We start from the raw sequence: 21,514 nt of genomic DNA on the forward strand, positions 1-21,514 counted from the left end.
GTGAGAAGATAAATGATACATGAATAGATAAATAGATAAATTAATCTTCATTTTTGGAGGAACAACCCCTTTAAGTAATAGTTCACAACTGTTTTTTTTTTTAAATCTTGAACCTTACACACTGCTGGTGCAACCCAGTGCAGATCACTTGTCTCCCCCATCAGAACCCTCCTGATAGGTGAAGAGCTGCAGACATACAAATTATGATAAAGTCTGTATATGACAAAATAATGTCTGTTCCCACCTGACGTATCTGCACTGATATTTTGAGCATTCAGTTATTCCAGTTGCACCAACTGATCAATAGATAATTGGCTTGTTTTAGTGTTGTGTCTCTTGTGTTCTATGTGAAGCAGAGCTGTTGGTCAGTGGGTTTATGTCATCAGAGGAAGTTACATCACTGTTTCTTTTAAACCGCAGTGAAGGGCAAATAAAAGCCTCTGACGTGGCCGTGTGTGGGTTGGTTGGACAGCGCATTAACGTCGATGCCTGCAGAAAGGGGCATTCCTGATGCCCTTCCCCCTCACCTCTGGGTCTCCCATGACAACCCCCCCCCCTCGCCAAAATCCCACCCCAGACACACACACACATGCTCTGGTCGTGTCCTGTTAGTAAAGTAGGGATCTGAATAAAAAGTTTGTCGAGACGATGGAGATGTAAAGTCAAACAGAGGTGGACAGTAGAGCTCACTGGAAGAGACGGACACTGAAACAAAGGTTAGACTCAAGAGAAGTTACTGAGACAGAAACAGATGTATACAGACAGACACAGACAGAGTCTGTCCTCTTTTCCACAGCAGTAATTGCATTGTGTTCGGTTGAAGGACTTGGTGGGTCAAACTGTGACGTGGACACATGCACACGCACACACATTTACATTCCAGTCAGAGTGAGGTAACGGCAGCTTCAGCAGCAAATCACCAACTTTACAGCCAACAATTTTAACAAATAAAGCTCCTTTTAGACAAATACCAGGTTACCTAAAGGCTGGACCTGTAACATTTCTGTAAAACTTCATCAAGGCACAAGTTTGAATTGAAAAGGGTCAATTTTAACATCAAACCTGGAGCAGCACAAGGTTAAATACAAACAAAAAATTACTTACACCATCTTAATAAACCAGGAAACACTGTAAATGAGCCAGTTTTAAGTTGCTAAAGGTGACACAAGCAAGTCTCAAGTCTAAATATTTGAGTTTTAAGAAAGTCCCGAGTTATTGTGGTGAGAATTAAGCAAGTCAAGTCGATTTATTTCTCAGGTCAAGGAAGTCACAAGTCAAGTCATACAAAGTTCTGTTGATCCTGATGATGAACGGGCACACAATTCAAATAAATGGTGTACTTGAAAGGACAGTTCACCCCCAAATCAAAATCTTGTAGGAACTACTTTCTTTCTGCTAGAAACTACTACTCCTCTGCAACTCACATCAAAAAAATGAAGATGGACAAAAAACACTATAGGCCAGGGGAAAAATAGAGGTTATGTTACACCTGTAAACATTTAGTCATAAGCACACAACTGTGTTGGCTGCAATTATTTTTTTCCAGGATGGTGAAGGCATGACCTGCCCTATTCTGCCTCTGATGGACTTCATGCCTGAACTTAACCAACCCTAATGACCCAAACCAGCAACGATAATGAGTGCTAGCCAGTGAGAATGAGAGTAGGGTGGGTCATGACTTCACCATCCTGGGGGAAAAATTGCATGTTAGATAGCAGGCTTGTGTATCCACGTATTTTAACTGGTTATATAGCCAAACGTGAGTCCCCTGATTGTCTTTTACATTAACCATATGTCCTCTCAATAAAATGCATAATCAGTTCAAAACCATGTCTAATATAACTTAAGCTTAGCCTATATAATAAATTAGCTAAAAAGACACATTCATGTACTTTTCTTTGTGTGTTTTGTAGTGACGGATGAAGTTGGATGTTGTGGTGGTTGTGTCACTTTTTGAGCTGCAGACCATGCAGGCTACAATTTTCTTCTTACTACCACCATCTACAACATAATCCTTGAATCCAAATTGTATTGTTTTTGGACTAGTATCCTACATGTTACCGTCCTCGTGCATTGGCTTCTGTTGGTCTTCCGTGTCCTAATAAGTTGCCAGGTTCATTGGCATTGCACTAGAAATTACCCAGTCATGTTTCAAAAGCAAAACATGATTTCTCAATATCTAGAAAAATGCTAAAATTAAATTCTTAAAAAACTCAAGTCTTTTCGAATCATCTGCCTCAAGTTTCATTCAAGTCTCAAGTCATGAATCCCAAGTCAAAGTCAAGTCAAGCTTGGTAACATTTCCATCACACTGAAATGGTGAATATAGTAAATCTAACCTGAGGATGACTGTCAGCATTGTCATTATGTGCATGTTAGCATGTGAACATTAGCTTTAAGCTAAAAGCACATCTAAGTTTAAAATGTGTGATGTTTTAGCCTCATGTAACCTCTTATAGATTTAAATTCTCTGCCTTTCAGTGCCTCGACCACCGACCTGTCAGGGTTTGACTCTGGCACCTACCTGAGGAAGAGTCCGGACCAGTACAGCTCAAGGGGCAGCATGGAGAGCCTGGATCCTCCTCTGTCATCCCAGCATCACTCCGGAGCTCACCACCACCACCACCCAATGGGCCACCACACCCACAGTGGAAGCCACCCCACCTACTCCTCCTGCCACCAGCTATCCTCTGCCAGGTAGGTTCATACACACAAACACCTCAGCCATTAACTAAGTACAGAGGCAGCTTCAGGATGTGTCTTACCTAGCTTAGCTTAAAGACTGGAAACAGGTGAAAACTGCTAGTCTAGCATCATCAAAAGAGAAAAAACACCTTCCAACAACTCCAAAACTGCCTGATTTACATGTTGTATCTTGTTTATTGAACAGATATAAAAATATTAAAAGGAGACAGGCAGCAATTGGCATTTATGCTATTTGTTTGCCACCAGCAGGATATGAGCCACCTTGCTGTAATGTGTCGAGAAGGATGACAAAAAGTTTAAAATGACATAAGACTCAAACTCAAAACACAAGTACAAAGTACAAAACACAAAATGGTTACAGAGGGTAGGCAGGCACCGGTCAAAATTGTCTAAAGGCAAACAAAACCAAAGAAATAGGCAAAAATCCACAGTCCAAATAAAACCAAGCAGAGTCCAACAAAGCACAGAAGTCCAAACAGGGGAAACACTGGGATATGGCTAGGACATTTGACTTAAGACAAAGATGAAATGAGGGAAACATGCAGAAAAAGGAGGGAAAAAAGACAAAGACAGGAAGCAAAATAAAGAACAACACATGAGGTTAGGCTCTTACCAAAATAAAACAGAAAATGACCGAACAGAAACTAAAAACCACAACAGAACTACTGTAGATGTCCGGACAACAGCATTTTTTCAGGACAAGTACCAGTATGCCCACTTCAGTGTTGCGTTGAAGTGCAATATTTGAGCTTAACTAAGTACACTAGATGTCTTCAGAAACAGTTGTCTTTTATAGGTCTAGTTTTTCCCCATTTTTCTTGACACGTCAGATTTTGTCTGTAGTCTCTATTCTGTCTGAGCTTTACTCTGTCCCTCCTCTGTCTTTTTCTCTGTCACTGCCACAGTAGCATCAGGGGCTGTCATGTTATTCAAATCTGCACATTGTCCTTCCCATGTTGTTTTTGTGTAGTGGATCTCAGTGAGGCCAGTGTAGCCCCAGTGGCCTAATGGATAAGGCACTGGCCTCCTAAGCCAGGGATTGTGGGTTCGAGTCCCATCTGGGGTGATTGACAGCAGAGTGGCGCAGCGGAAGCGTGCTGGGCCCATAACCCAGAGGTCGATGGATCGAAACCATCCTCTGCTATTAGGATTTTACTGGCAACAGAACAGTGTCTTCCTCTGCTTGACTGACAGAGTAGAAGTAAACCCTCATTCTAGTAACTTTGAAGGTCAACAGCATAATGCAACTAGAGTCACTCACTGTGTCAATCAGAGGGCAGTGGAAAATACCAATAGTAGAGGATGGTTTATAGCCATCGACCTCTCAGTTATGGGCCTCTCTTTATATGAACTAAACCCACATCTATACAGCTCTGAATGGTCAAAGGCATCACCCTGATGCTTATGTATCCATAGCAGAGTGGCGCAGCGGAAGCGTGCTGGGCCCATAACCCAGAGGTCGATGGATCGAAACCATCCTCTGCTAGAGGTGTTTTATTGGCAGGGCAGTGGTCTGTGACATGGATTAAACCCACATAAATCTGAATTGGTCAACAGCATAATGCAGAGCTGTAATAGAAAATCTAGATACAGTGTTGCCACCCAGCCTTGCTTCCATCCTGAGCCCTATATCATCAAGATCATTGAGACAGACATTGATGATTCTCGATAACCCATATCATGAAACTGGTTATCAGCTGGCTCTGTTAACTCTGGTAACTGAGCTGTTAATTATGAGCAACATCCTCAGAATCATAAATGAAGTGTTTAATTTTTCAAGCATTTCATATAATTTCAGAAGACTTGTACTCATACATCCCTTTTCCCCCAAATTAGCACTAGTTATTGAACCAGTTCTGTTCAAAATTCTTATTATTTCCACCAGTTTTAAGTGGAACTGTTGTAATCAAGGGTGCATCATCAACAGAGAATATTACAGGAATATGTAGAATATGACACCCTCACTTTGATTCCCAAGGAAAATCTGCTGTTTTTTGGTGCCAAGTGAGAACCAACTTTTTGGGTCCCAAACCAGTTCAAAATTAAGTGCGTGAACTAGAGTGGGACCGGTTCTATGTTAATGGAAACAGGATGCTATGATTATAGCAGCATTGAAGCTTTTTGTTGACCAACAGCTGGATAAAAGCCATCTACTGTAGGTATCAGGAAAACAGCACTAGTTCAGAACAAGTGCCAATGTCATTTATGTGCTCACTTCAGTGATTCAGATACAATCTTAGAGCTGAAGGGAGTACACAGATGGGCCTTCTCCACCTGCACTTTTGGCTGTGCCAAACCGTACTGCGCCGAATTGCATTCCATTATCATTTTCAGCGCATTGTGCTGCGCCAAGCCATGCCTAAGATGGACCTGCTCTGGAGTAGGTCCAAAGTGCCCCCCGACCTGCCTCCAAGCGGGCTGTGGTGACATCTCGCTGGCTGTGGCCAATGCGTGATGACCCTCCTTGTCTCCCCCTCGAACAGGCGAGTGTTGTGATGTGGGCTCATGTGTGCAGGAGAGCAGAGAGAAAGACGTTTCTTAAAGTCTGTTTATGTTCAGCTCTCAGTACTTTTGTAGCTTCTAACAGACTCTCTATGTGTTGAAATTAGTTTCTCTCCTGTGTCACTGTTTGAACTTTCAGTTATCTGCATTATTTCACCGTTTCGTATTTCCTTTTAGCCGTGTCTGAGTCATGTTAAGTTACTGCTGATGAAACCCATGAATGAAAACATTTCCTGTTTGTGCTGCATCATAATAAAAGCATTTAAATTATGAAACAACAGGGGACTTTTATTGTGAAGACTTTAAGGAAACACTGTGTTTATCCCAGAGACGTGTAACGGTTTATCCACCGCTATACAGCCTCCTCTCGAGCTTGTCTTCAGGTAAAAGACACACCTTCAAGTGGGTAGTCCTATTGTAATGGAAATGCAACCCCCTGCTGTGCTGGGCTGATGGGCTGAGTCAAACCGAGTCAAGCCAGGCCAGCTCTGTGTATGGAAAAGGGACATAACATAAAGATTTCTGTAGAAATGTAGTTCTGGTTTATCCCTGTTTGTCTCAATATGCTTTTGGCACTGTCACAGCTTTTGTCTGTAGCTCTCTCTTCTACCAGAGCTTAACTCTGTCTCCCCTCCTCTTTCTGTTTTTTTGTCACTGCCACAGTAGCATCAGGGGCCATCATATTGTTATTCAAACCCACACATTGTGCTTTCTGTATTGTTTTGTGTGGTGGATCTCAGCAAGGCCAGTGTAGCCCCAGTGGCCTAATGGATAAGGCACTGGCCTCCTAAGCCAGGGATTGTGGGTTCGAGTCCCATCTGGGGTGATTAACAGCAGAGTGGCGCAGCGGAAGCGTGCTGGGCCCATAACCCAGAGGTCGATGGATCGAAACCATCCTCTGCTATTAGGATTTTACTGGCAACAGAAGTGTCTTCCTCTGCTTGACTGACAGAGATATGAAGTAAACCCTCATTGTAGTAACTTTGAAGGTCAACAGCATAATGCAACTAGAGTCACTCACTGTGTCAATCAGAGGGCAGTGGAAAACACCAATAGTAGAGGATGGTTTATATCCATCGACCTCTCAGTTATGGGCCTCCATTTATATGAACTAAACCCACATCTATACAGCTCTGAATGGTCAAAGGCAGCACCCTGATGCTCATGTATATGTCATGTTGGTCTTTTTTGTACGTCATAATTTCTGCCATATTTGGCAAGCCTGGCCCATGGGAAGCTGTGTCTTTTTTTCCTGATAAAAAGCGCTATAACACTCACATTTCTCAACTGATTACATTGAGTCACATTATAGTCAAGGGTCTATGATCTATTTGGAGTAGGATTTTTTTTCTTTCTAACTTAGTCCATATAGACCATGAGTCCTTGAATCTAAAAATGACTAATTAATTGAATTCATTCAGCCCAATACAGCCCCCAGTTCACACGTATTTCTTTATGGGTCAGTCTTGCACGGTCCAACATGGCAGCAAATGTACAATGGCCAATAGTCCCTCCATGTCTATGGGCCTCAGGATGATGATCATTAACTCTGCTGACTCTCAGAGTTGCTACAAATGTGGGTTTACCTTCTTGTCAGTCAATTGGAGGAAGAGACTGCCCTGATGCCAGTAAAATCCTGATAGCAGAGAATGGTTTCGATCCATCGACCTCTGGGTTATGGGCCCAGCACGCTTCCGCTGCGCCACTCTGCTGTCGGTCACCCCAGATGGGACTCGAACCCACAATCCCTGGCTTGATTTATACATGAGCATCAGGGTAGTGCCTTTGACCATTCAGAGTTGTATAGATGTGGGTTTAGTTCATATAAAGGGAGGCCCATAACTGAGAGGTCGATGGCTATAAACCATCCTCTACTATTGGTGTTTTCCACTGCCCTCTGATTGACACAGTGAGTGACTCTGGTTGCATTATGCTGTTGACCTTCAAAGTTACTACAATGAGGGTTTACTTCATATCTCTGTCGGTCAAGCAGAGGAAGACACTTCTGTTGCCAGTAAAATTCTAATAGCAGAAGATGGTTTCGATCCATTGACCTCTGGGTTATGGGCCCAGCACGCTTCCGCTGCGCCACTCTGCTGTCAATCACCCCAGATGGGACTCGAACCCACAATCCCTGGCTTAGGAGGCCAGTGCCTTATCCATTAGGCCACTGGGGCTATGCTGGCCTTGCTGAGATCCACCACACAAAACAATACAGAAAGCACAGTGTGTGGTTTTGAATAACAATACGATGGCCCCTGATGCTACTGTGGCAGGAAAAGAGACAGAAAGAGGAGGTGGAGATCTATCTATCTATCTATCTATCTATCTATCTATCTATCTATCTATCTATCTATCAGAACCATTGAAATTAAGGATGTGTCATCAATGGAAGGTTCTGGTTGGTTCTCAAGGAAAACCTACTAATTTTTGGTGCCACTTTGAAACCACCTTTTCGGGTTGAAATGTTCTGAACGGTTCAAAATTAGGTGTGCAAACCATAATGAAATTGCTTCCATGTTGGTGGAAAAGGTGTAATAGCAGGGTTGCCAATTGTTAGCTCAGTACAGTACAATGAAAATCCAGGGTGCACATGTATGATGAAACGGTCACCATGTTGTTTTGAAAGTCAAGTACAGCTTGACTAGCCAGTTGATAGGGTGTGTCTTTCACAGCTGCAAATACCTCAATGTCCTGATCTCAAATTAAATCTCTTGTTGTGTTCCAGGTCGTCCAACAGCATTGACCATCTACACAGCAAACGGGACTCTGCCTACTCCTCCTTCTCCACCAGCTCCAGTATCCCAGAATACCTTGCCTCCACCCCCTCTTTCAGCCCAGAGCGCTCCTATTCGTTGGAGACCGTCTCTCAGAGAGGAGGAGGAAGTGGAGAGATGCAGCAGGCTGACATACGTTACGTCCGGACAGTTTACGATGCCCAGCAAGGGCTGTCTCAAGAGCACGAGCTGAGCTCCACTTCCGCCGCATTGCTGCGCAACAGCGATTCCAGAAGCGGAGGAGGAGCAAGGCTGGGCCCAAGCCGAGATGTGCAAGGTAAAGTCTCTTTTCAAGAATGGTTTTCAGGAAATGTGATCTTAATTTAATGACTTTTTTTTCTCTTTGTACTATTGGTTCCAGTTTCAGCAGGCGGGGTCTGTTACCGTGGCAGCAGCAGTGGCAGCAGCAGCAGTAGTGGCAGCAGCGGTGGCGTGCCAGCTTCAAACAGACACAGTGTGGGTCCAATATGGGGCCCGGCAACCAGCCGAAGCTCATACGAGAGCCTGAAGGGGGCACCAGCTCCACCAAGGCGCAGCGACAGCTACGCAGCTATCAGAAACCATGAGAGACCGAACTCCTGGTCCAGTCTGGAGCACGCCAGGTCACTACGGTGAGTAGGTTCTGTTGAAGCAGGGTGAATATTGATTCTCATCCAAAAATAATAAAATCAAAAGCAAAAGGTCCCCACTTTCACTCTAGCTTGGGTTTCAAAATGTGATGCAATAGATATAGTATGCTACAAAATACTACAATGAAATACAATACATATGATTCAGTTCAGTATGATACAATACAACGCACTACACTATGATACCATCCACTACAATACAACAAAGTATTGCACATTAAGGTACAATATGAAATGATTAATTTCACTGTGATATATGGTGAAATACGGTATGGTACAATGCAGTACAATGCAGTATTTTCCAAAACAAAATGACACAGTATATGTAATTCAGAAACATTAGCTGCAACATGATTGTACTGTAAATATAAAATGTTGTGAAATACAGCATAATTGTGTAAAATGAAATGTCATTTAAATTAACCTAATTTTGTCTAATCTAATGTATCTTACGCAGGTCTCTGCACAAAGGTTCCTGGCATCACTCCAGTGGCAACGTGGCCTCAGGTGCAGGTAATTCTATTTCCATGATTTCACTGATTTTACAGGCAGAACAAGATCTAAATATTTAATTTAATTCTGCTCTATCAATTCAAGGTATAGAAAGAGGTTCATAAAAGGCCCAAAACATTTCAATAGCCCAAAGGTAGGAAACTAAAACTAAAGGTGACCCTTTGTAAGTCACTCTGTGCTCCAATAACAGCAGTGGCTGTCGGTAGCTCTCCTTTTCTGTCTCCTGGGCTTAGCGATATGCACCAGGCTCACTCATGTTGAAAGGAAAACAACATTTTTGAGAGGGTTAAAAGATGTTGCTGGTTGACCTGTGAAGCAACATAGGTTATATATAAGATCATATCTGAAGTTAGCCAATGAGTTAGCTAATGTTAGCAAAATGTTACCTAGCTAGCTACCTACCAATTGATGTAGATTAGCTGGCTAAATGGTTAGTGTTTTGCTAACATTAGCTAACAGATGTACATAGATTTATTATAAGGAACTATAATACATTTGCTATACATTTACATCGGGATGATGTCACAGATTTTTAAACTTTTTTTGGCTCAACCAATGTATTTTTATAAAAACACTATGGATCAAAAATTCATGATAGGAAGAGTCATAACTGACTGTTTGCAGTTCAAGGTGTCCTGTCAACAGTTTTACAGATGTCTCTTTTACAATGATTGACTATGGGGGAAAATGCTTTTTGGGCAGGTGGGGAATTTTTTACTGGGAGTGGCCACTGGGAAAAATTGGCGGTGAGATTGAGCAGTAATATTATGAGTCTATGAGATGTAACTAGCTAGCTAGCGATTGATGTTGATTAGTGAGCTAGTTACCTAGTGTTTTGCTTTGTGTTTTGCTGTTTAGCTAGATTAGCTAGCTAGTTACATTGATGTCTAATAGGCCATTGCCCCTAAGCCTTGCTTTCAATTTTTCCCAGTTGCCACTCCCCTTAACAAGTTCAATTTGTTTTTGCTTTTGTTTTTGTTTTTTTGAGAATATGTTAAATGTAAAGAAAACCTAAATAAAATCTGAAAAATCTCACCTTTTGGTCTCCCAGCTTTTAGTTATCTGTTATTCGTTATTGCTGTAGATGAGAAAAAAAGAATCCAGTCAGAAAACCCTAACAAGACAGTTAAGAGGACAGTTAGAACAACCTATGCTATCATCATCCGGTGCATTTCTCTTATAAACACTGACATCATTCGTGTGGTTCCAGCTAAAGGCTCGTACAGCGCTGAGGGTCAGCTCCACACAGTGATCGAGAAGAGTCCAGAGAGCAGCCCCACCACAAAGCCACGGCAGGGCGGAGGCTTTCCACAGACCTCTTCCCCTACTGGACCCACGGGCCCCACCCCACAGTCTGGCCGGTACATTCTGCCCACGGGCATGTACCCCGTCCCCCAGCCTGAGCCCCACTATGCACAGATACCCAGCGCCAGCCCCGGGCCAGGTTCTTCCGGCGTGTACCCCGCCCTGGCCAAGGAGAGCAGCCGACAGCAGCAGGGACTACAGGGCATCGGAGGGAGAGAGGAAGGACTGACAGATGGGCGGAGAATGTCAGCAACAGAAAATGGATACCAAAATAACACTTGTTCTTCATCATACTCCTATCCCTCTTCTTCAACATCGGCCTCTACACAGCTCAGGACTCAAGCACACGAGGCAGACAGGTGATTTTATACTGAGATTTCAACCAGCAACTGTGTTACGAGTGTCATTACATACTGCTAAGTGTCTGTAAAAAGTTTGTGGCTGTAGATAGTTGCTGGGTTTGGCAATCGGGCTGATATTGCTCTCATTTTGTCTAATGGGGTGTTAAGCACTGCTCATATTGACCCTTAATGCTAACACAGTCTTCTACTTTTATCAGGCCTCAACAGGAGGACTCTAACTTTGGACTCTACAGACCTAACATGAAAACTGGTGGAGGGGGATCAGAGGGCCAGACAGGGGCTCAAAGGCCCCAAAACCATCATGGACGTCACAGTCAGAGTTTCCAAGGATCCCATGTTCATTCAAGCCAGGGACCTCACAACCAAGCGTTCCATGAACCGGACCAGGATTTCCACAATCACCACATCCATTCGACCCCTGGACTCAGGCCCCATTCCTCACAAGAGTGGAGGGACCCTTGCACACCTGTTCAGACCAGGGGAGACAGGAGCAGGTACAGTATGGATGGATTTCAGATTCTGTCTCCGAACCTCCTTTGAGATATGATCAGCAGCTCCGCAAAAACATCTCAGAAATTGTAAATGACAGCGAATGAATGAGTTAGGAGTTTGTTTTTTATCAAGACATACGCTGAAGTTGATTTGTAGCCTACTCAAAACAAAATTATGTTTTCCATGCAAGTATACTAGGGTTTGCATGACGGAAATTTCATCATTAGATGGTGTATGTATAGATGTCATACAGACATCCGTGTACCTCCAATTTGTTGTGACCATGCAGACTTGTCACTGTGCTTTGGAATACCATCTGCCCACGCATCCTCCAGGTCTACTCCAGCTGTCCACAGCTGTCTGTGTAAATATCCATTTGAGAGTATTTTCCAGCCTTTAGTAGACTTTGTGAGGCTCCCGGCTGTAGAATAACTATCTGTTCTAAAAAATTAGTTGCTGGAGGAACCAATGAGGAGTTTTTCCTCCTCTCCTCAGAGATCTTGTAATGACCACTAAGACATTGTTTGTGATACTGGGCTATACAAACTTGACTCGACATCATGGTACAACTGCTGACGTGGCAGTCCTTTTGCAAGGCAGAGTCTCTCATAGGTCAGCCGTTCAACAGGCTTAAGCCCTTTAGCAGGTCAGAATCCTCCAACTAGTCAGTCTGAACAGATCACAGTGCTTCAACGTGGTCTAGAAGGAGGCTTTTCAGATTGAAATTTTCAACTTTCAGACCACTTAACATTTACATTTTATGTTTATGCCCACTGAGCCTCATCTCTGCTGCTCAAGCAGAGGTCTCCACACTCCACACTCTTTGCTGAAACAGGTCAAACTTTTGCGGTTAACTGCTAAACAATCAAATGGTCCTTTGACAATAACATTTTGCCAGATGCCAAATTTTCCATGATAAAAGCAGCTTCCTGACAGTGAATAAATAGTTGGTTAGTATATCCAATAGATGGAAGTCAGTTGATGTCAGTGAAGTGTTATCTTTCCCTCATTTTTCCCCTCCATTTTATTCTCTTCCCTCCCTCTCTTTAGATCAATGGACCAGACCAGCATTCATTCAGAGCCAGCGGTGTCACCAAGGCTTGCCCAGGGACAGGTGCCAACTACCCACTTACCTGTTCACCCTCAGCCTCAGCCTCAACCCGCCTCCGTCTCCCAGTCTTCTCCCCGTCACTTCAGTGACTCAGCAGCTCTGCAGTACCAGCACTGGGACCCCAGAGAGTGTGATAAAGACAGAGAACATCCACTGACCCGTCTGGAGAACGCCCTCGCTGAGGTCCAGCGATGCGTCAGCCCCGATAGTGTTGTTTCTGCCAGTAGTAGCCATGGCAACAGTAGCTTTGGTGATGGCAGCCAGGGACCTGCCCGCAGCCTCTCTGTCCTGGAGAAGGTTAGTCGTTTTGAGCGTCGGGAACGTGCAGGAAAGCAGCGCAGTCACAGCACCACCAACGCAAACAGCAAAGCCACCCATCTGAAGGTAACTAAAAACTTTTATTCTGATGATTAACCAGCTAAAGATTTCAAAGCACACACTGAGGGTCAGTCACAATTGTGTACGAACAGCACCACTTAAAACAGAAATGCATTTGTTTGTATATTTGGACTTATCAGACGAGATCATCACAAAACTGCTTTATGTGTTGTGATTTTGAATCAGATGACTGACAAAGGCCGCAGCTCTGGCTGTGGAGCAGATGACATCAGAAGCATGCTGGAGAGGAGCACCAATGGTACCAAAGCCCACAGGACTCTGAGCTTCAGAGGAGGCAACAGTGAATACATGAAATACAGGTAGAAGGGTTGCGGGTAATGAATAACTGAATAACTACAAATATTAATTCACAGCACTACAGATCTATATTATACCAATAAATTTCTTTATCATATTAACTGTACCCAGCAGCAGAAATGTGTAATACGAGTCCATGGCAGTCCTTTCAGATTGGCTATACTGAAACTGGGTCACAGTTATTTGACTTCAGTCCCTGTCAAAAGGCAGTTAAATTTCTGTGTGGTGTTCAGAATCCCGGCAGATCCAAGTTCAGCACTCCAGAGGAGCCGCAGCACCTTCCAGCTGGAAGATTCCAGGGAGGGTGACAGCAGCAAAGACTTCCCCTGGAGACAAGATATTCAAGAGATGTTGGGCCCCATGCAAGACACATCCTACAACAGGTTAGAATCCTCCAGCAGGCCATGGCTCTCCAATAATTTAGAGTCTTTCTGCAGGTCAGGGTCCTCCAGTGAGTCAGGGTCCTTTACGAGGTCATAGCCATTCCTCTTCCAGAAGGTCAGAATCTTTCCAGAGTCCTCCAACAATTCAGCAAGTCAGTCCTTCAGCAAGTCAGAGTCTTCTGCCAGGTCATAGTCTTCCAAAAGGTCAGAGTCAGCCCATACTCCCCCAACAATTCATGGTACTTTCCTAGGTCAAAGTCCTTCAGTAAGTCAGAGTCCTTCCCCAGGTCAGAGTCTTCCAAAAGGTCAGAGCCTTCCAGTAGGCTAGAGTCAGTCCCTCAACAAGTGAGGGTCTTTCCCCTGATCCTTCAGCAGGCCAGAGTCCTCCAATAGGTCCTTTAACTGGATAGAGTCCTCAACAGGTCAGTGTCCTGAGTCTATCTGATCCATTCTCATACTGGAAACTTTCTTCCAATTAGGTCTTACAGGGACTCCTTGAAAGATGCCCAGTCTAAGGTCCTGCGGTCCACCTCTTTCAGACGGAGAGACCTCAGCTCCACAACCAGCCCTCCGCCTCCTACAGCTCCTCCGGTTTCCTCCTCCAACAGCCATCAGCCTCCATCCGTCCCTGCCAAGCACCACTCCCTGGAGAAAAAAGGCCCAAAAACCATGCCCAAACCACAGGGCATCATCATCACACCACAGTCACCACCACCAATCACTTCCCCACACACCCCGAAGGAGCGCCACATGGTCAGCCCAGATCTTCGAGGCCCGAGTCCCCCAGCCCTCCCCAGTGTCCCACCGGTTGGACCTCCTGCTCTGATACGGATTTGTGGCCGTAAGCGTCTGGCGGCAGACCAGAAGAAGCGCTCATACTCGGAGCCAGAGAACCTGAATGAGGTTGGGGTTTCAGATGCCGAGACTACTGCCCTTTTCAGACGTGGAGGAGGTAAATAAAACGTTTAAATAAAAAAAAATCTGCGTACAAAACTAAATTAACTTGATAGCAATGTCAGCATTGGTTATTTATTATGGCACATCAAAATCCAGCTAAAGTCTGTATGTGGCTAACCATGGGGCATTTACCCTGATCTCCCTGTCTACCAGAGACCAGTGTGGCAGACCGGCGGAAGATGTTTGAGCTTGCAGCAAGTCGAGTCGGGGACGGGGCTCTGCAAAACACTACGTCAAGGCCCGACTTACGGCAGCTTCAGCATGACGCTCTGGCCGAGTATGTGGAAAGGAAGAGAGGCGTGAAAAGAGACGAGGGTGGACCTAGGAGTGGATCAAGGCCTCGTAGTGCTTATATACAGCCTGACAACAGCCACAATTCAGGTGGGTGGAGGGAGGAAGGGAGGAAAAAGGATGAGTGAGGGTGGTAGTTTGATGGGTGGATAAAAGTAAATGGTAGGAAAAGCAAATATTTAATTGATAGACTGATAGTGGAACAGACAGATGAATCATGTGCTTTCTCCTTCTCCAGTCTCCTACTGTTCCTCAGACACCCTCAGCCTCTCCTCTGCCTCCAGCCTGCTTTCCCTTCAGGATCCTGGCACAGATCGAAGCTTCTCCTCTGGAGAGAGACGCGTCTGCTCCACCCTCCCTCCTGGATCAGACTTGCGGAGCTTCCAGTCCGACCTCTTCTACCCAGGCAGGGTGACCACACCGAGGCCTCCGGTGCAAACACAGCTAAGGTAACCAAAAGTGGACACCAGCTGCATAGATAATAGTGGTTTTGGAAAAGGGCAACATGGTTTTGTGTAAAATGTCTTGAAATTTTGGATGGATTGCCATGAAAACTGGTTTGGTTGCTACAGAATGCATTGTAATTAGGGGTGTAACGGATCGCGGTTGACCGATGTCCTGTACGGATCGCCCTCTACAGTTCGGCATGCATGTGATCCGCGGACTACATGTGAGCATCATAGTTTCCTGTCACTGTTACTTTTGTATAAGTTATAATACCCGACATCTCCATGCAGAGTTGCAGTGAAAAGAGGACAGATGCTGCTGTGTGCAGCTCATCTCTGTGAAGAGCAACTGATTTAAAAGCGTCACATTGCCTTGAGTGAAATCCAGACCATAACGTTTTTTCACTGATGTAACTCTGCTATCACCAAAGAAACAGATCATAAAACTGTGGTGTTCATTGAAACTTTGGTGATATCAGCTGTCTTAACTTCTACACAGCTCCTCTCTGCTCACCGGTGCAGCTCTGTCTCACCCCGTCTGTGACACAGTGTGTCTGCTGATTGATCATGACTTCTAACCAATCAGATGTGCTGCTGTAGGCGGGACATTGAGCCAGACTACAGAGCGTAGTTGTGTATTATACTATACAGTGTATAATGATCTAATATATGTATAGTATATACATAGTACAGCACTGTATAAATTTGAGGTTTTTAATATTATTACCATTATCATTACTGTTATTATTATTATTACATTACATAACTATGGTGATAATTACAGACAGACAAAGATCAAATATAATTTAAATATAATTTAACCCTAATCCCACCACTTTTTTCTTTTTTACTGATCTGAAAAAATGATCCGATCCGTGACTCAAAACCGTGATACGATCCGAACCGTGAGCTTTTTGATCCATTGCACCCCTAATTGTAATAACTTACATTTTTAACATTAAGTGTAATTATTACATTACTTTTACTATTTCATAACTCATATTCCTGGGTTTTACTCCCAGTGCTCCTTCTGGCTCCCCTCCTGAGCTCCAGGCCCAGATATCCCAGTATCTCCCTCCTGAAGCAGGGCTCACCAGACATAGTCAGTCTTCCAGCAGAGACCTGGGCCGGAGCCACCAGCAGCTGGTAGCGGAACCTCAACCCAACCTGGGACTGTCCAAGCAGCTCAACAGCGCTCTGCAGAGGGCCGGGTCGGCTCGGCGCTCCGGGAAGTCAGCATCCGCTGAAGATCTCCTGGAGAGATCCGAGGAGAGACAAATGACTCCTCAACACTCCCGCTCTCGTTCCTCCCCCACAGGAGAGAAACTAAACCAGGTAACATTGGACTTCACCAGGAGCTCGCATTTTAGTCCTGCCTCTGACAATTATAAATCACTGTGCAGTATAAAAAAATGTGCAGTTACTGAAACTGGAGGAAGCATGCAATAGTCTGGGAGTCAGCAAGTAAACAGTTTTGCTGAAATCAAGGTTAGGGGTCAAATGATTATGTTAATCTGATTACACATTAATAAATTAAAATATGTGCAGTTTTGGATCTGATGCAGGCACCTACCTCTGTAGTCACCACTTCACTACAGTGTGTCCCAGCCACAGCACATCTGACTGGTCACACGTCACAGTAATATCCCATCAACACTGAAGGCTATTGTGCCACACGTGGGCAAAGAGGAACATATTCCTAGACTGATGCTTCTCCAGTGAGCGAGAACTGCATCTCGAGGGGACGGCAGCAGATATTTCTGAAGTAACATCACAATCCTGTACTTAGTTTCTCAGTTACGTCATGTCTGAAGTTATAGCCATAACAGTTTATGAGAACAGCTGCTTTGAGAGAAGTTTTACTAGTTTCATTTGTTTTTATTTTATTTACCTCATAAAAGTTTGGTTTATTTATTTATTCATTTAAATTTTCAGTTAACTTTATAAGAATCAACAAGTAACAAGCAAACCTCTACTCAAAGACCTTGGAGTGTATCCACTGGTCTCAGCCTTTGCCAAAAATAAGTCAAAAGTTGGAGAATGGACAAGCAAGTGGACAATCATTACCCTTGCACTAAGAGATTCTGGAGAAAGATAGCAGACTGTTGAGTCTTACTGACGACCCAAGGCGTCAGTATTTGACAACCTCAGAATGAAACTGAACGATCAACTACATTTCCCCAGAATCACTTATGGCATCTTTAAATAAACATTTATAAAGATAGTTTTCTCTTTCTGAAATGGCTTAGCTTCACAATATAAATTTGAATTAATATCTGAAGCAGTCATATAGTAATATTAAGTAGTACCTTAAATAACTTGTAAACTTTTAATAATGTTACCAAGAGACATTTGTTATCACTTATTCAATACTTACTATTGCACCACAGCTGTAATTAACTTTTAATGCTTTTTAGTGTATTAACTCATATTAATAACATCTATATAAGCCATTAAATAATGCATAAATTAATTCCCTGGTTAACATGAATATCATTAGTAAATCATATTAGTTAACTGTTAATTAACTGTTAGTTAATGCTTATTATTGCATAACTAGTGTTAATTAATGTAACTTTATTGTAAATGTTACACATCTTTGTTGATGGTCAGTATAGTAGCAGTGTAGGAAAGTAACTGCCCAATCAGAGCTGAGTATGTAAATCACATGCTCAATACTAAAAGCACCCGCATGCTTCAAGCTTGTGAGAGGCCAGAGCTCATTCTAATATTGACACTTTGCTTGTAGTGAATGATGATGCATTTCTTTGCTACAAATATCGCTATAATTTTATATATTGTATAGTGTATTATCATGTGAATTCCAGATGTCTTGTCCAGTTGTACCCAATAAACAAAGTCAAGGATTTAAAGAACTATCATGATGAATGAACAGGAATAAAGTAGCTCTAGTGGATTTTTAAAACGATACACAACAAAAAATAATAAAAAACTTAAACTTAACTCTTCACTCAACTTAAAAATGACATCTCACCATTCATCTTAAAATTTTATACTTTACTTTTCTTGTCTACTTTGGTCTAAAATGAAATATGTCAAAAAACTTGCTAGAAAATCCTGTGTTCATGGTCTTCTTGGCATTACCATTTATTTGTGACATTCAGCCATTAATGGTCATTTGGCCCTGAGTCACACAGGAAATACCCAGAATCCTCAGAGTTTCCTGTGAGGTGCCAGAGAGCCGGCGACGGTGGCTGGGCGCTGTCCGATGTGGACGATGGCAAAGATAACGCACACACACGTATACATGTATCATACGCACATCTACAGAGCCCTTAAAGGAATGTAGTAAAGGATGAATTTTTCTTTTATCTCCTTCAGTGATCAGTGTCACATAAACATCATTACAGTTCAGACAGACAGACAGACACACTGTCCTCTTACTTTAAACAATAGTTTTCACTGCAGGCTGTCGATGGTCCTGTTGTTACACTTTAATTTTTTTTAATCTGAGCAGATGACAAAGCATTTGAAATGTCCTTGAACGCACCACAAAAGACAATTTTTGACCCTTTTATTGCACTTGATTGATGTAACACTGTCTGTAGTGTGTGATGGAGTGGAACAGTGCAAGTTTCATCTTAATGTAAATCTAAAAACTGTTTAATCGCGGACTCTAACAAAGAGGTCAGCAGAGAAGTGTGTTTTTATTGCCTGAGAAGGGCTGTGGTCAAACATGTGACTTCTGATGCCACAGTCTGGGTTTATTTTTTGAAATAGGTCAGAAACACAGAAACGGGAATACTCTGTGTTTATGGCCAGAAGGTTCACCTTCTGAATATAGTCCAAAAGCCCCCCAAAAAGGGCTTTACAGCCGAGGAAAACCCTAAAGCACACACTCACAGTGATTTGTAGGAACAGAAAAATTTTACTGCTGTAAATTTCAAAATCTGATTTGACAGTTACAGCTCTGTGAGCGCTGGATAAAACAAAATGTCTCTGTAACCAGTTGTTGTGCTGTGAGGACTGTAACAGTAGCATTTATGAGGAATTGTGGTAGAATAAGATAAACTTGTTCCTGGGGATTTTGTTTAGTGCAAAGGTAAATTTGGAATAAAGTAAAACTAAAATAAAATAAAATAAAATAATTTTCTAGTCATAGATCTGTAATAAACATTGTGTAAATGTATAAGGGCTCAACACAATATTATGTAAGTAAGAAGCAGCAGTTTTTGGGTAAATACCATTTATTATACAGATTTGGTGCAAAATTTTGTCATTTTTGTCAACTCAGGAATTGGTAAGAATGATCAAAATACCACATTAAGAAACCAAGACCTTGAGTAACACCACAGTAAAATTCATGTTGTGATTTGGCATCAAAAACTTGAACTTTGAATTGTGCAGAAACCCCCTCATTGTCAATAAATCTAGGAATGGCCCAGGTTGTGAAGTTTCATGAGGCATATAGGGGTCACTATAGGTCATTTTATACGGTGAGGTCAAGTTTCAAAAACTGGTCTCACATTCATTACTATGGCCTTACCTTGCAAGGCAGAGATCACGTGTGAATCCATCTTGCCAGACTTCAAGTTGTCTCTTTGTGTATGCACCGAAAGTGGTGCAGCCAATCAAGGACTACTGACAGATACAGGCAAGGTTGTAGGTGTGACGACAGCGAGAAACATCCATGGAAACGACTTGTTAGACGTGACAGACAAATGGTTCATATAATCACCTGCCAAGTGGTTTTTGAAAGTGCGTGCCCTTTTCCAAACAGTTTTGTGTGTCATAACACATGACTATAACTGGGCTCATTGAAACCACAGTCTCGCCTTTACAGTCAGATGGTTTGTGATATTCCAAATACTGTTTAAGAACCACAGTATGCAGAAATATTCAAATAGAAAAGATGAAAATAACACATTATGCTGCATCTAAACCTGCATGGGATTGGCATAAAGTGGGCATGTTGTAAAGGGGAGACTCTTGGGTACATATAGAACCCATTTTTGTTCAGATGTCTTAGGCCAAGGGGCCCCTGACATACTTAATTAAGGATAATAAAAAGTCATATTCACATTCATCACACTTAGTCATAGTTGTGTTGTGGGGTAGTAGACAAAAATTTTATAGTGTAATTTATCTATATGCTGGACAGATTTAGGTCAGACCGAAGCTGTAAAAAAATGAAATATGAATACATATGAATGCCTTATGACTCCATATGGAGAGGATAAACAAAAGTAATGGAATTATCTTATTATCTTAACTGCATAAATGGCTAAGTGTTGTCTGTGTGTGTTTCAGGACTTCCCTCCAGGTGATGTCAAGATGTTCGGTGTCTTCATGTCTGAACCTGGACGCCGCTCTCTGGCTGAGGACAGGTATGTTGCATCTGCATTCAGGCCGTCACAGTATCAGATTTTCACGACACAATTATGGTGGCCTAAAAAAGTCACAAATTTCAGATGTTTTCTGTGTGATGATGCGTTTGTTCACAAAATGAAACACAGCTCTTTTGAAGTAGTTTAAGAATGTCAAACCGCTGTTTGGACAGCTGAGGGATCATGGGAATTGAGATCATTTCTGCACCGATATTTTAGCTCTCTTCCATAATAGGCTGTTAACAGTCAGCCAGAGTGTTTGTGTGTGTGTTTGTGTGTGTGTGTGTGCTTTAGGCTCTTTGCTATTTTAAAACTAACTGTGGCCTTATGAGTCCATGTGCCCTGCTGCTGGCACCACAGAGAGAGATGGAGAGAGAGGAGAGCAGGAAGTAAGGAATGAGGACAAGGAGTGATGGGAAAGGAAGAGAAAAACATAGGAGGTGAGAAAAGGATGGATAAAGGAAAGTGAAGGAGGGAAAAAGGTAAAAAGATGAAGGAGAGAAAAGAGAAAATGAGGAGTGTAAGGAGAGGAGATGAGGAAAACAGGTAAGGAAACAAGTAGAGGAGGAATGGGAAGAGTGAGGGGGAATGAGGGGGGAGGTTAAAAGAGGGAGTACAAGAGGGAAGAGGGGAATAAGAGACAGGATGGAGAAGGTGAAAAGAAGGTAGGGAAGGAACCAAAGGAGGAAAAAAGAAGAACAGAAGAAGTATGGTGTTTAGGGGAGAAAAGAGGGAAGAATAAGGGTGAGGTAAAAGTAGAGATGAGCTGTAAGAAGGAGGGATGAAGAGGAGAGGAGAAGATGGATAAGGTGGAATAAAGGAGGTGAAAGTGAGAACTGGAGGAGCAAAGGAAAGAAAAGGGCAAGAAGGTGAAACTGAGGAAAAGCAGAGAAAATGTATAACACTCTCTAGGAAGGTCACGTCTATAATGCATTATAAGCACATTCAAGACATCATAAATGCCCCCATTAACACCACTATAGATTTTGTCTGTTT

The 21,514-nt window shown here is 42.9% G+C and overlaps 1 protein-coding gene and 3 non-coding genes across 5 annotated transcripts in view; 3 read left to right on the top strand and 1 right to left on the bottom strand.

The window, feature by feature from the left end:
* The window catches only part of shroom3 (shroom family member 3), an 85,118-nt gene that overhangs the window by 52,519 nt on the left and 11,085 nt on the right, over positions 1 to 21,514 (top strand). For both annotated transcript variants that reach the window (XM_084745627.1, XM_084745628.1), the window contains 14 exons: positions 2,482 to 2,697; positions 7,937 to 8,262; positions 8,347 to 8,596; positions 9,072 to 9,127; positions 10,338 to 10,791; positions 10,992 to 11,288; positions 12,337 to 12,781; positions 12,962 to 13,095; positions 13,327 to 13,476; positions 13,956 to 14,428; positions 14,587 to 14,814; positions 14,963 to 15,173; positions 16,193 to 16,505; positions 20,442 to 20,518. In XM_084745627.1, coding sequence (XP_084601753.1) covers positions 2,482 to 2,697; positions 7,937 to 8,262; positions 8,347 to 8,596; positions 9,072 to 9,127; positions 10,338 to 10,791; positions 10,992 to 11,288; positions 12,337 to 12,781; positions 12,962 to 13,095; positions 13,327 to 13,476; positions 13,956 to 14,428; positions 14,587 to 14,814; positions 14,963 to 15,173; positions 16,193 to 16,505; positions 20,442 to 20,518 — 3,630 coding nt within the window. The remainder of the gene's footprint in view (positions 1 to 2,481; positions 2,698 to 7,936; positions 8,263 to 8,346; positions 8,597 to 9,071; positions 9,128 to 10,337; positions 10,792 to 10,991; positions 11,289 to 12,336; positions 12,782 to 12,961; positions 13,096 to 13,326; positions 13,477 to 13,955; positions 14,429 to 14,586; positions 14,815 to 14,962; positions 15,174 to 16,192; positions 16,506 to 20,441; positions 20,519 to 21,514) is intronic.
* trnar-ccu (transfer RNA arginine (anticodon CCU)) lies at positions 3,700 to 3,772 on the top strand. Its single transcript has one exon. It is a non-coding gene; the product is annotated as a tRNA-Arg (tRNA).
* Positions 5,962 to 6,034, top strand: trnar-ccu (transfer RNA arginine (anticodon CCU)). Its single transcript has one exon. It is a non-coding gene; the product is annotated as a tRNA-Arg (tRNA).
* trnar-ccu (transfer RNA arginine (anticodon CCU)) lies at positions 7,313 to 7,385 on the bottom strand. The gene has a single exon. It is a non-coding gene; the product is annotated as a tRNA-Arg (tRNA).

This window comes from Lutjanus erythropterus, chromosome 20, assembly GCF_056507025.1.
Source record: "Lutjanus erythropterus isolate fLutEry1 chromosome 20, fLutEry1.hap2, whole genome shotgun sequence".
Taxonomy (NCBI): domain Eukaryota; kingdom Metazoa; phylum Chordata; class Actinopteri; order Lutjaniformes; family Lutjanidae; genus Lutjanus; species Lutjanus erythropterus.